Source organism: Microcaecilia unicolor, chromosome 13 (genome assembly GCF_901765095.1).
Source record: "Microcaecilia unicolor chromosome 13, aMicUni1.1, whole genome shotgun sequence".
Classification (NCBI taxonomy): Eukaryota; Metazoa; Chordata; class Amphibia; order Gymnophiona; family Siphonopidae; genus Microcaecilia; species Microcaecilia unicolor.
Window position 1 is genome coordinate 39,938,620 of NC_044043.1, and position 13,538 is coordinate 39,952,157.

The 13,538-nt window shown below is 47.8% G+C and overlaps 1 protein-coding gene across 1 annotated transcript in view; it reads left to right on the plus strand.

Annotated features, from left to right (window-relative positions):
* Positions 1-369: 369 nt before the first annotated feature.
* The window catches only part of CAMKK1 (calcium/calmodulin dependent protein kinase kinase 1), a 177,747-nt gene continuing 164,578 nt past the window's right edge, over positions 370-13,538 (plus strand). The window contains exons 1-2 of the mRNA XM_030222611.1: positions 370-438; positions 493-795. Of these exons, the coding sequence (XP_030078471.1) occupies positions 370-438; positions 493-795 (372 nt within the window). The remainder of the gene's footprint in view (positions 439-492; positions 796-13,538) is intronic.

Below are 13,538 nucleotides of genomic sequence, written 5' to 3' on the forward strand. Positions count from 1 at the left end.
GTGTGAGCAAAATCCAAATAAAAGATAAGTTTGTATTTTTAAGTGTTTTTATTATATATAATATATGTTTGTATTTTTTAAATGTTATATATATAGGGGGTGGAGAGGGTTGCAACATTCAGCATATCTAACAGAATTTGTCTTAAAGCAGGATTCTTTTAAGTTTTATTTCTCTGGTTAGGTTCTGTTAATGTTTTAGAAAAGGGAAAAGGTGCATTAAGTATTTTGGACTGGTCCCTTGGTAACCTTGGCACTTTAACTCATAACCTTGTATTACTTTCTTCTGTTCTAGAAAACCTTTTGGATGACTAGTCGGAGGTTCTTCTGTGGCTGTGTTTTTTTTCTTTGGAAGCCTCTTGGTTGAACACAATGGATGGAGGTTTCGACAAATGCAAAGATACTCAAACTGAACTGGCAGAAAGAGTAGCAGCAATCGATGTTGCTGTACCCACAGAATTTAGCAATAGAAACGCTGAAGAATCGACGCAAGAGGATGTGTTCTTACCAGAAGTGCAGAGAAATGGGAACAGTACAGAAGCTGGTGTCAGTGTGCCAGTACCGTCCCAAGTTCCTTCAAGTGTAAATGAGATGGACTGTCCGCCAAGGTCTGCCGTAAGGCCTGTTTTATCTAACAGAAAGCTGTCTCTGCAGGAAAGGCCCTCTGCAAACTATGTAAGGTCTGCAAGCACTGTAGGTTCCGGTCCATACGCCACAGGACCTTCTACACACATCTCACCACGCATAGTGAGGAGACCGACCATTGAGTCCAATCGAGTTTCAATCTCCGATTCTGAGGTATTTAATTTGTTTTTTTTCTAATAATAATATTTTGCAGATAAGTAACTGTTTTTGAGTGACTGTGATGTTTTCTTGGATTATTGTGATTTTATATTTTGGAGTCTTTATATCTTTTTTGGGGGGACTATTATTTTCGAATATGGAATGTTCTATTTATTTTGTATCACACTTTCTCACATACATTAATGGTGGACTCAAGGATGTATCTGGGCACCAAATGTAAGAGCCTTAAATAGAGGGCTCAGAGTTCTTGTTGCCTCAGAAAGCTTTAGATGCGTGGGCGTCCTAACTTAGATAACTGAGAATCACCATTATCTTCACACAGTTTTATAATTAGGAATAATTAGGATTTTGTGTTATTTGTCACATCCTGTATATTATTTCTTTGGGATATTTTCTTTTCATATTTTTTTTCTAATGCAGATAGAGATTAAGATACGTGCCTGGTGTACTGTATTCTTAGCTGACAGTGGTTATGAAGGAGTGTAGGGGTCTATTTCATGTGGGGCCTTTTGTCAGTCCCTTAATTCTTTGACTGTGGTCATCTGCAGTGCTAGAGCTGTAAGACACCAGTAAGTGAAACTTGATTACAGTAGACCAGAACCTTAGCTAGTGGTGGGTGAGAGGGGCAGCTGCCCAGATTGTAAAACCCCTCCTTGAGGTAGGAAAATGAGGACTGAAATACAAGTGTGTGCTGGCAGCAGATGAAAAACCAGTTTTCCTTCTTTCATCCAGACTGGAGGGGAAAGTGGACTGAGGATCCGAGAGAAGGATTGGGTGACGGTGTGGTAGGATAGGGACCAGGGTAAGAAGAGGAGGGACACAAATAAGGCTTGTCTGCCCCAAATACTAAAATGCCTACTTACAACTGTGTAATTATTGACCTTTCCTGATCATTCTTAGAGTAAAGCAGACAGAAGCCACAAATATTCCACTTGGAAAAAAAAATGGTAAACTTCAAAAAACTGAGTCCAACTAATTCCTTGTCAAAAAAGCTATTTTGCAAAATAACTATCAGGTTGATATTTAAGCTCCCTGTTTGGCATTTTTTTAAACACCAGCTACTGCATGCATTTAAATACATCACAGATATTCAGCACTGTTGTTTGAATGGAGCAGGCGGAAGTGCTACTCCACAGTCATTAGTAACATTGACTACTGTAATTCATTCCTGAAAGGGATCTGCTTGATAGAACTTGATCATCTTCAACTGTTACAAAACACTGCCATTAGATTAATCAAAGGAGCCAAGAAACAGGATCACATTATGCCACTGTTAAAAAGAGGAACCTTGGCTCCCTATCTCAACACAGGAAAACTGTGACTGGTTCACAAAATTTTCTCTTTCATCACCTAGATCTTTTTCATCACCTAGATCAGGGCTACCCAATTCCAGTCCTCGAGGTCCACTGGCAGGCTAGGTTTTCAGGATATCCACGATGAATATGCTTGAGAGAGATTTGCAGTCACTACCTCCTTGGTATGCAAATCTCTCTCATGCATATTCATTGTGGTTATCCTGAAAACCTGGCCTGCCGGTGGACCTTGAGGACCGGAATTGAGTAGCCCTGACCTAGATCTTTGCGTTCTTGCAACAAAACGTGTTGGTAGTGCTGTCTTTCAGACACACTCTCTTGGATTCAGCTTGGAACTCAATCTTTACTAACACGAGTCCTTCACTTTGGACGCCAAAACACAGCAAAGGTGACACAAAATGGTAGAAGGTAGATGATGTTCAATATGGAAGTAGTTTAGTAAAACATTCAGTGACTCGACGCGAGCTGTGTTTCGGCCACAAGAGCCTGCCTCAGGAGTCTTCTGTTGGATGTTGCTAAATTTACTAGCTTTCCAAAAATGGTCAAAGATAATATCATACTCTGTGCAGTCACAGAACTCTCAAAATGACATCATGACTACCTCATTTACATAGTCAAATTGAACAAACTGCAACTTGGTGATATATATACATCACTTATCTCTCAAAAAAAGTGTGTGTGTGTGTGTATATATATATTTATTACATTTGTACCCCGCGCTTTCCCACACATTGTAGGCTCAATGCGGCTTACATAGTTAATACAATTACAATAGCAAAGTCTTAGAGGAGAATATTATAAGCAGTGAAAGTGAGGTTTTGAGACTGAGTAAGTTGAGTATGTAAAGGTAAAGGTAGGATAAGCAAAAGGAAAAGAGATTGGGAGGGGTGAGGAGAGGAAGGATGGAGAGGAAAAGATAAAGGGCAAAGGATGGAGAGGAAAAAGATAAAAGCATAAGGAGATTGGGAGATATAGTCTAAGGTATAGTAAACATCAGGATTAAGAGGAAGGGTTTAAAAGTTAAGTAGAGTCATTCGGGTAAGCTGTCTTGAAGAGATGAGTCTTCAGCATTATATATATATAATTTTAATAAGACCTGTCCTAAAGAAAAAAAAAAGTTAAGTGGAATGTTCACCACAACTAAAACGAGAGTGGGGTTGAGCTTAGTCGAGATCGGGTGGCAGTCAGAGCCGGTGGTGGGAGGCGGGGCTGATGGTTGGGAGGCAGGGATAGTGCTGGACAGACGTATACGGTCTGTGCCCTGAAGAGGACAGGTACAAATCAAAGTAGGGTATACACAAAAAGTAGCACATATGAGTTAACTTGTTGGGCAGACTGGATGGACCATGCAGGTCTTTTTCTGCCATCATCTACTATGTTACTGTGTAAGGTAAAAAGCATTCACTAAATGCAAAAAAGTAAAAAAAAAAATTAAAGGATATAACAGCCACACAATCCCTCCACACAAAATACTTTTAAAGATATCAAAAAAGTTTATTTATTTTTATTTATTTATTTGTTACATTTGTACCCCACATTTTCCCACCTATTTGCAGACTCAATGTGGCTTACATAGTACCGTAAAGGTGTTTGCCAATTCGGTTGATAACAAATACAAGGTTATATTGTGGTCAAATGAGGTAGGTGTGAATCAAGCGTCATGAGGGTCGAAGGGAATGTAGATTGTCCAGTACGATCATTGGTTATGCTGTGTCGCTGGGTGTTAAGAAAAATACCCATAAAACACTGCAATATAGTAAAGTAGCTATTGATACATATGTCTAAAAATAAAAAAAATACTAGAACATGTAGCAAAACATCAAAAATTTCACAAATTGTTATAGGAACACCCTCAGATCTAATTCACTATTAAAACCATGGGGTGCTACTGTGTTAAAATCAAAAATAATTTTCTGTTCTTATTTTAAGAGGACTTCATTTACATCTCTCCTTCGCCAGGCTTTTTTAATCATTTTGATTGCACAGTATCTTAGCCCTTCAAAAAAATGAGTATTCTGAAGACAGTGTTCTAGCAAACGAGCGGTCAAAACTTTTTTTCTTTTTTAAGAAACTCTTATGTTCTAGGAGTCATATATATATATATATCTCTATATAAAAGGCAACACCAATGTTCTATGAAGCCTCCAGCCGGAAGTGTGAAGGGGGCGAGATATCCGGTTTCCCTATGAGTGTCTGCCCCGCCCTCTCTGTAACACAGTCAGTGAAGGAAAACAGCAGAGCACGAAATCAAATCGCTGGCTCTGTAACAGTGAAGGACTCAGAGGGGGGAGGGGAGAGAGGCCAGAGTGCAGAGACACACACACTCCCACATGCACACAGAAGAAAACATTGCTAGCCCCCGTTTCATTTGCATCAGAAACGGGGCTTTTTTACTAGTATATATATAAAACATTGCTCAAACTGCAATTAGAATAATATTTCAATTTTATATTTTTTACCAGACACAGGATGCTGAAAAGTTATAATTGACATGGAGGGGCATAATCGAATGGTGCTGGCCATCTATATAGCCGGCGCCGCAAAGAGCAGTCCCGAACCGTATTATCGAAAAAGATGGCCGGCCATTTTTCGTTTCGATAATACGGTTCAGGCCGGCCAAATGTCAGAGATGGCCGGGTTTGAGATGGCCAGCATCGGTTTTTGCCGATAATGGAAACCGATGCTGGCCATCTGAAACCCGGCCAAATCCAAGACATTTGGTCGTGGGAGGGGCCAGCATTTGTAGTGCACTGGTCCCCCCTGACATGCTGTCACGTCTGTGGCCGTGACCACCCTCATACTTACCCTGTTTCTGGGAGTCAGTGGCTGTGCTGGCTTCTGCTTGTCTCTGTGTCTGTCTCTGTCTTAGTTTCTCTCTGGCTCTGTGTGCTGATTGCCCTACTGAATCTCACCTGTGTGGGCTTTGCCTCTTCCAAGATGGCTGCCGCTTCCTCCTCCTTGCCAGTATCCAAGATGGCTCCCGCTGTTCCTTCCTATGGGATGACTGCTTTGTGTGTCAAGCCTCTGTTTGGTTGCAAGGTGATTGCTGCAGCTGTGGCTCTGGTGTTGATGAGCTTTATTAGTGACTTGGAGACTACAGTCCTGGCCTTTGCATTGCCATTTCCTCCGCAGTGCCTTAGCTCCCGAGGTTAGTGTGCTGTTAGCACTGTGTGCTTTCCTTGTCTTGTGCTCTGTGGGTTTTCAGCCCTTCTGTGTTTATTGTTCTGTGGGCTTTCTGCCCTTCTGTGTTTAGTGCTTTGTGGGTTTCCAGCCCTTCTGTGTTTATTGCTCTGTGGGTTTCCAGCCCTTCTGTGTTTATTGCTCTGTGGGGTTCTGCCCTTCTGTGTTTATTGCTCTGTGGGTTTCCAGCCCTTCTGTGTTTATTGCTCTGTGGGGTTCTGCCCTTCTGTGTTTATTGCTTTGTGGGTCTCCAGCCCTTCTGTGGTTATTGCTCTGTGGGTTTTCTGCCCATCTGTGTTTATTGCTCTGTGGGGTTTCTGCCCTTCTGTGCTTATTGCTTTGTGGGTTTCCAGCCCTTCTGCTCTGTGGGTTTCCAGCCCTTCTGTGACCATTGCTTTGAACCTGCCTACTGCCAGAACCCGGACATTCCCTGCCTGTCTGCCTTGCCATCGCCCAGGGGGCACTCCTGGACCTTCATTCCGGCGGTTCCTGTAAGTCCTACCGGCTGCCAGAACCTGAGGGCTCAACCCGAGGGGGAAGGCAGTCAAGTGTAGGTGAAGCCTAGGTCCAGGGGGTTCCAGTTCCGCGGGTTCCGCTTCAGTGTGTTCCAGTCCAGCGGGTTTCACTTCTGTATGTTCCTGTCCAGTGGGGCCACTCCAGGGTGTCCAGTCCAGCGGGCCCCACTCCAGTGCGCACCCGTCCGGTGCGTTCCAGTTCCGAGTGTCCCGGTGTAGAACTCCAGTCCGGAGTTCCGGTCCTGTCTTGTCTCATCTCTACCTTGTAGGTGATCTTGCCTGCCACTGCCGCTCCACGGTAGTGGCCCAAGGACTCACGAAACCAGTGCTCCCGGGGAAGAAGCCTGACAGTGTGCCAAGGTCCTCGCGCACGCGACAGAATGCAAAGGCCATGAGTCCGGCAAGATCATCACTCCCAGTGGGCTGCCTGCCCATGAGTTCGTTCCCTGTGGACAATCCGGGTGCAGTTTCTGATTTTGACTCTGATCCTTATGTCAGCCCAGTTTCTTTTTTGGGTCCTTTTATGACGCTTCGGGAGTACCGAGATAAACTTTTGTCTGATCCAGCCCTGAAGGCTACTCCTGAAGCAGCAGCTGAAAGAAAGCGTCTCTGGTGGCGTCTGGTCCGCCATAGCCCAGTTTCTGACATGAATCCTGCTATCTCGCTCTGTGAGTACCGCCTCAGACTTCTGGAGGAGCCAGCTCTGCGGGATACTCCTGAAGCTGAGGCCGAAAGAAGACGCCGGGGAATTCCTCCGCTCAGGTCTCCTCAGCAGAGCAGCCTGCGGTACCATAGCGGGTTAGTTCCTATTCGGGATTCCAGTCCACCGGCGCTGAGTCCAGTCCAAGGAGAGTTTCAAGTGGAGTCTTCAAATCCTGTTCGAGTGAAGCCGCCAGTTAAGCCTCTGAGTTCGTTCCGAGGGACGGTCCTGACCAGGTCTCTGAGGTCAGGCCGAGTGAGGCGTCGGACCAAGCACCTGACCCCAGTTCAAGTAGCGCGGCCGCTTAAGAGCCTGAGTCCAGTCCAGGGGATGCTTCATACTGAACCTCCAATTCAAGTCCAGGTAACGATGCCACTTAAGGCTCCGAGTCCAGTCCGAGGGAGGCTTTCGATGGAGCCTCGGATTCCTGTTCGAGTGGTGCTCCAGGTCGAGCCTCCAGTCCTCGTTCAACTGGCACGCCCTCTGAAACCTCTGTCCAGTCCCTGGGGTGCTTCTGACGGAGCCTCAGATTCCTATGCAAGTGGCGCTCCAGGTCGAGCCTCCAGTCCTCGTTCAAGTGGCACGTCCTTTGAAGTCTCCGAGTCCAGTCCGAGGGAAGCCTTCGATGGAGCCTCAGATTCCTGTGCAAGTGGCGCTTCGGGTCAAGTCTCCGGTTCTTGTTCAAGTGACCCGTCCAGTCAAGCCACTGAGTCCAGTTCGAGGGGGGCTTCTAACCAAGCCTCCGATGCCAGTCCACAGGGTGGTTCAGGTGGCACCTCCGCTTCCAGTCTGGAGGGCACCTCCAATCAAGCTCCGAAGGCCAGTTCGAGTGGCGCTTCCGCTCGAGCCTCCGATCCCTGTCCAAAGGGTGTGTTCTGCCAAGCCTCAGTTAAAGTCCAGTTCGCGGGGCGCTCCCAGCCAAGCTCCTGAGTCCAGTTTGAGGGGCCCTGCCAGTCAAGCTTCTGATTCCAGTCCGGGTTCCAGTCCCGGTTCAACTCCTGTTCAGAATTCCTGTTCCAGTCAAGACTCTGATTCCAGTCCGGGTCCCAGTCCCGGTTCAACTTCTGTTCCAAGTTCCAGTTCCAGCCAAGATGCTGACCCTGCTCCTAGCTCCAGTTCCAGCCAAGATGCTGAGTCTGTTCCAAGTTCCAGTTCCAGCCAAGATGCTGACCCTGCTCCGAGCTCCAGTTCCAGCCAAGATGCTGAGTCCGTTCCTAGTTCCACTTCCAGCCAAGATGCTGAGTCCGTTCCTAGTTCCACTTCCAGCCAAGATGCTGAGCCTGCTCTGAGTTCCAGTTCCAGTCAAGCTCCTGACGCACGCCTGGGTTCCAGTCCCGGTTTGCTTCTTGACTCTAGTCCGGGTCCCAGTCCCGGTTTGCTTCCTGAGTTCAGTCTGGGTTCCCTCAGAGAAGGGTTCCTTTTGAACATGGTTCCTCTTGATGCATCCAAGTTCCTGAGTTGGCCCAGCGGTGATTGGAAGGAGCCTCCTGTTGACAAGTTCCGCTCCTGTCTGCCAGTTTTGAACTTCTTTGTGACTTCCAGTCCAGTGATCCATGTCTGGGGGTTGACACCGATCAGAAGGTTTCACCACAGTTACCCCTGGACACCTGACCTCCTCAGGGAGACCGAGAGAGGGGTCTTGAGGAGGGGGTACTGTCACGTCTGTGGCCGTGACCACCCTCATACTTACCCTGTTTCTGGGAGTCAGTGGCTGTGCTGGCTTCTGCTTGTCTCTGTGTCTGTCTCTGTCTTAGTTTCTCTCTGGCTCTGTGTGCTGATTGCCCTACTGAATCTCACCTGTGTGGGCTTTGCCTCTTCCAAGATGGCTGCCGCTTCCTCCTCCTTGCCAGTATCCAAGATGGCTCCCGCTGTTCCTTCCTATGGGATGACTGCTTTGTGTGTCAAGCCTCTGTTTGGTTGCAAGGTGATTGCTGCAGCTGTGGCTCTGGTGTTGATGAGCTTTATTAGTGACTTGGAGACTACAGTCCTGGCCTTTGCATTGCCATTTCCTCCGCAGTGCCTTAGGTCCCGAGGTTAGTGTGCTGTTAGCACTGTGTGCTTTCCTTGTCTTGTGCTCTGTGGGTTTTCAGCCCTTCTGTGTTTATTGTTCTGTGGGCTTTCTGCCCTTCTGTGTTTAGTGCTTTGTGGGTTTCCAGCCCTTCTGTGTTTATTGCTCTGTGGGTTTCCAGCCCTTCTGTGTTTATTGCTCTGTGGGGTTCTGCCCTTCTGTGTTTATTGCTCTGTGGGTTTCCAGCCCTTCTGTGTTTATTGCTCTGTGGGGTTCTGCCCTTCTGTGTTTATTGCTTTGTGGGTCTCCAGCCCTTCTGTGGTTATTGCTCTGTGGGTTTTCTGCCCATCTGTGTTTATTGCTCTGTGGGGTTTCTGCCCTTCTGTGCTTATTGCTTTGTGGGTTTCCAGCCCTTCTGCTCTGTGGGTTTCCAGCCCTTCTGTGACCATTGCTTTGAACCTGCCTACTGCCAGAACCCGGACATTCCCTGCCTGTCTGCCTTGCCATCGCCCAGGGGGCACTCCTGGACCTTCATTCCGGCGGTTCCTGTAAGTCCTACCGGCTGCCAGAACCTGAGGGCTCAACCCGAGGGGGAAGGCAGTCAAGTGTAGGTGAAGCCTAGGTCCAGGGGGTTCCAGTTCCGCGGGTTCCGCTTCAGTGTGTTCCAGTCCAGCGGGTTTCACTTCTGTATGTTCCTGTCCAGTGGGGCCACTCCAGGGTGTCCAGTCCAGCGGGCCCCACTCCAGTGCGCACCCGTCCGGTGCGTTCCAGTTCCGAGTGTCCCGGTGTAGAACTCCAGTCCGGAGTTCCGGTCCTGTCTTGTCTCATCTCTACCTTGTAGGTGATCTTGCCTGCCACTGCCGCTCCACGGTAGTGGCCCAAGGACTCACGAAACCAGTGCTCCCGGGGAAGAAGCCTGACAGTGTGCCAAGGTCCTCGCGCACGCGACACATGCCAGGACACCAACCGGGCACCCTAGGGGGCACTGCAATGGACTTCAGAAATTGCTCCCAGGTGCATACCTCCCTTACCTTGGGTGCTGAGCCCCCCAAAAACCACCCCAAAACCCACTACCCAGAACTCTACACCACTACCATAGCCCTTATGGGTGAAGGGGGGCACCTACATGTGGGTACAGTGGGTTTTGGGGGAAGTTTGGAGGGCTCCCATTTACCACCACAAGTGTAACAGGTGGGGGGGGATGGGCCTGGGTCCACCTGCCTTGAAGTGCACTGCACCCACAAAAAACTGCTCCATGGACCTGCATACTGCTGTCAGGGAGCTGGGTATGACATTTGAGGCTGGCATAAAGGCTGGCAAAAATATATATATTTTTTTTTGGGTGGGAGGGGGTTGGTGACCACTGGGGGAGTAAGGGGAGGTCATCCCTGATTCCCTCCAGTGGTCATTTGGTCAGTTGGGGCACCTTTTTGAAGCTTGGTCCTGAAAAAAAAGGGACCAAGTGAAGTCGGTGAAATGCTCGCCAAGGCCGGCTTTCTTTTTTCCATTATCGGGCGAAGCCAGCCATCTCGTACCACGCCCCCGTCCTGCCTTCGCTACCCTACTGACTCACTCCCTTGAAGTTTGGCCGGCTCCGTGACAGAAAGCAGTTGGCGCCGGCGAAAATTGGCTTTCGATTATACCGATTTGGCCGGGTTCAGGAGATCGCCGGCCATCTCCCGATTTGTGTTGGAAGATGGTCGACGATCTCCTTCGAAAATAAGCTGGATAGTTAACTTACACACTGAACAAGCCCCGCAGGGAAAATGACCCCAAAGCGGGTGTTGTACACATGCCGGTCAGGTAGTGCAGAAGGGACCAAGTGATCACCTACATTTCTTTCCCTTGAATATGCCACAGTGAGTTTCCTGTCCCTAAAGCAATCGTAGTGTTCCAAACTATGCCAATTAGCTCTTACAATCTTTTGAATACTATGTGCCGAATTGGAAAACCTTAGGGTGCATACAATGCCTTTTTTTGTTACTCCTGTTTTAATAGATCTTCTCTGTGCCCTATTCTGTAACCCCATGTGCCTAAATCCCCTAGCATGCAATTCAAAAGGAGGTGTGGCCGGGGGAATGGCAGGGGTGTTCCTAAATGTTGCATGCACTGTTATAGAATCGCCTCGTTTTCTCGCCAAAATGCCTAAAGTTGGTTGCCAGGATATACACCAGGTTTCAGCTGGCATAGATACTGATGCCCTACATGTGGAGCAGAAAGGAGTTCTAAGCTCTATTCTTTAATTGGCTGAGACAAGAGTGAGTAAGCATCAAGAGGCATCGGGTTGGGTTGGGGGCCACTAGGCAACAGGGAAACAGTTTGGGGAAGGAGGGAGGGAGCTGTTCATATCGGGGGGGGGGGGGTGCTATGGGAAATATTTTTTATATTGCGGCAGGGGGTGGGAGAGAATGTGGTCAGGTGATTTGGGGATGCCACTAGACGCTGTTTTGGGGGTCGGGATGGGGTGGGTCAGGCAAAATGCCGTGGCATGCTTGTCTTGTTTTTTTATTAGGTCACCCTTCCGGTCAGTGCCAGTGCCAATCAACGCTCAGGCACAGACAGGAAAGGTGACCTTTACCAATAATCTGCCCATTACTGCCACAGTTTTAACGTGGCATTAATTTGCATGCCCATTGATTATGGCGTGCCGTGGTATTTTTTTGTTTTTGCAGTATTTTGTGGTAACGTTGTGGCTCTACCGCGAGGCTTGCTTCATCTTCCCTTTTCAGTTCCTTCGCTGGAGAAATGTGTAAGATGCAAATGACGATGATATATATGTAACCCTGGGATTATTAGCCTGTTAACTGCGGATTGAATGTTCTCGGATGTTTGTTCTTTCCTGTCCAATAGTTTGAAGTTCTTTTCTAAGTCTGATTTTATTGTAGGCGGTATAAGAAGTATAATAAGCCATAATTGCCTAGGCAGTCACTTAGTGCGTGCCTGGAGCGGTGGGAACAGGAACATAAATTAATTTATTGTTGTCCAGGAGGCCCAACTACACAGTTCAGACTTTCGAAATAACTCCACTCAGTAACCCCCAGTCAACTCCAAATGTGGTGTTCTGAACCAAGGATTTACTGAAGTATTTAAAGTCACTTATAAACGTAACAATGTTTTCCAATGTGTCAGAGGCAAGAATTAAAAATAACTGTAGCAAACGTATTTACGAAGCCTCTTTATTCCTGTTTAGCAATAAGACTTTACGCTCCTTATCTCCCACTTCCTACCGTAGGAGCGGCAGGCGTTATCCACAGTTCTCTCTATCTTTATTCCTGCTGTAGGAGCAAATATTGATTAGATTAATTTATGGTTCTGCAGATAGTAATTGTGAGTCTCTGGCTTATCTGAGCTCAGGTGCTGTTTCACTGCTTAGTGGTGACTTGGATCCCCAGGAATCCTGAAGATTGTCATGCAGCCTCGAGATGTTCTTGACCCACTGAGTATGCAGCTAGAATGCCTTGATGAAATTCAGAAGTATAGCCCAAATTTCTCCTTCTCCTTGTGTGTAGATAGAAGGGATGCACAGAGGCCCCCACCCTCATGCACCCACATAGGTTAACAACATTATAGGTTCTGGTTCCAGCAGACTTCAATTTCACGCCCAGTGCCTGTTAATATACTAGTCTGGGCAAAATAGCATGTAAGTTTCCAATTGTTGGGTCCCGTGTTGCTAAGGCTTGGCATGGAGGCTCTCCCCTAACAGCAAAAGCTCAGAGGCCAGAGAGGACATGGAACCTAAGACATATTTGCAGGATTGAGTTCCTGTTTTATAATCGGACAAGGTTTCCTGTTGCTACCATTTCCTCCATTTGATTATACTAGACACTCCTATTTTCTTTCAGTTTCTGTCAGCTTCTGCCCCTTTCTGGTAAAAGCCAGAAGATCATACGCGTCACTACAGGGTGGCATGGGAGTGGCAAGTGCACCCCAATAAAATGTCTTGCCATTCTTTTGCCATCCCAATTTTATCTGTTATCTTCTACCTCCCCCCTCCCATGAAGTCTGGTATCTTTCCCTCTTCCTTTGTCTCCCCTCTCCCTGTGGCGTGGAGTGGCCCGAGACCTCCTCTCTATATTCCCTTTCTCCTCCTTTCTCTCCCCCCCCCCCCCCCCCACGGCAGTCTTCCAACCTTTGGTACGTTGCCAGCGGTGTCAGTCATTCAGGTAGGCCACTGCTAGCCAGCTCCAAAGGTGTTCTCTGTTCTGCATCCCGTCTACTCTGATGCAACTTCCTGTTCCTGCAGAGGCGGGATACAGCACAGAGAACAGTTCTCCAGTCAGCTAGCAGTAGTTTGCTTGATTAGCTGATGCTGCTGGCAATGCACTGAATAATTGGAAGGCCGCCGGGGGGGGGGGGGGTGATGGGGAAGGGGAGGAAAGGAATAGAGAGGAGGTGAAGGCTGCGCTGCACCATGCTAGGGGAGCAGGGAAGAAAAAGATGCTAAACTCACAGGAAGCTGGGTAGGGTGGAGAGAAACAGAAATATCTGATCACAGGGTTGGGGTCTGGTTAGGGAGAGATGTTGGATATGGTGGGTATAGTGGAATGTGGAGAGACCCAAAAGATCAGGTGAAGGGGTGGGAAGGGAGTGGAGAGATGCTGGCACCACTGAGAGAAGGGGAGAAAGAAAGAGAGAGATGCTGGGATGGTAAGGGGTGATCAAAGGGAAAAGATAGAGATTGGAAGGTGAAGAGGTGAGGGGAAGAGTTGGAGAGATAAATAAAGATGCGGGACTGTGGGGAGTGGGTATGGAGAAAGAGATGTTGGCCCTGGGATGGGAGGTGCAGGAGAATGGGGAGAGAAGCTAGTCACAAGGATGGACAGAGACACAGAAGGGTGATGCTGGACACAAGGAAAGGGGTATGGGGAGAACGAGGATAGGTGCCGTATATGGGGGAGGGATAGGGACACAGGGAAGATGTTAGGACAAATAGGGACACACGGGGAATGAAGGTGGACATGGAGAGAGAAGAAATGTCAAATGGAACAGAAACCCTGAAAACAGGAGAAGATAGATGGGAT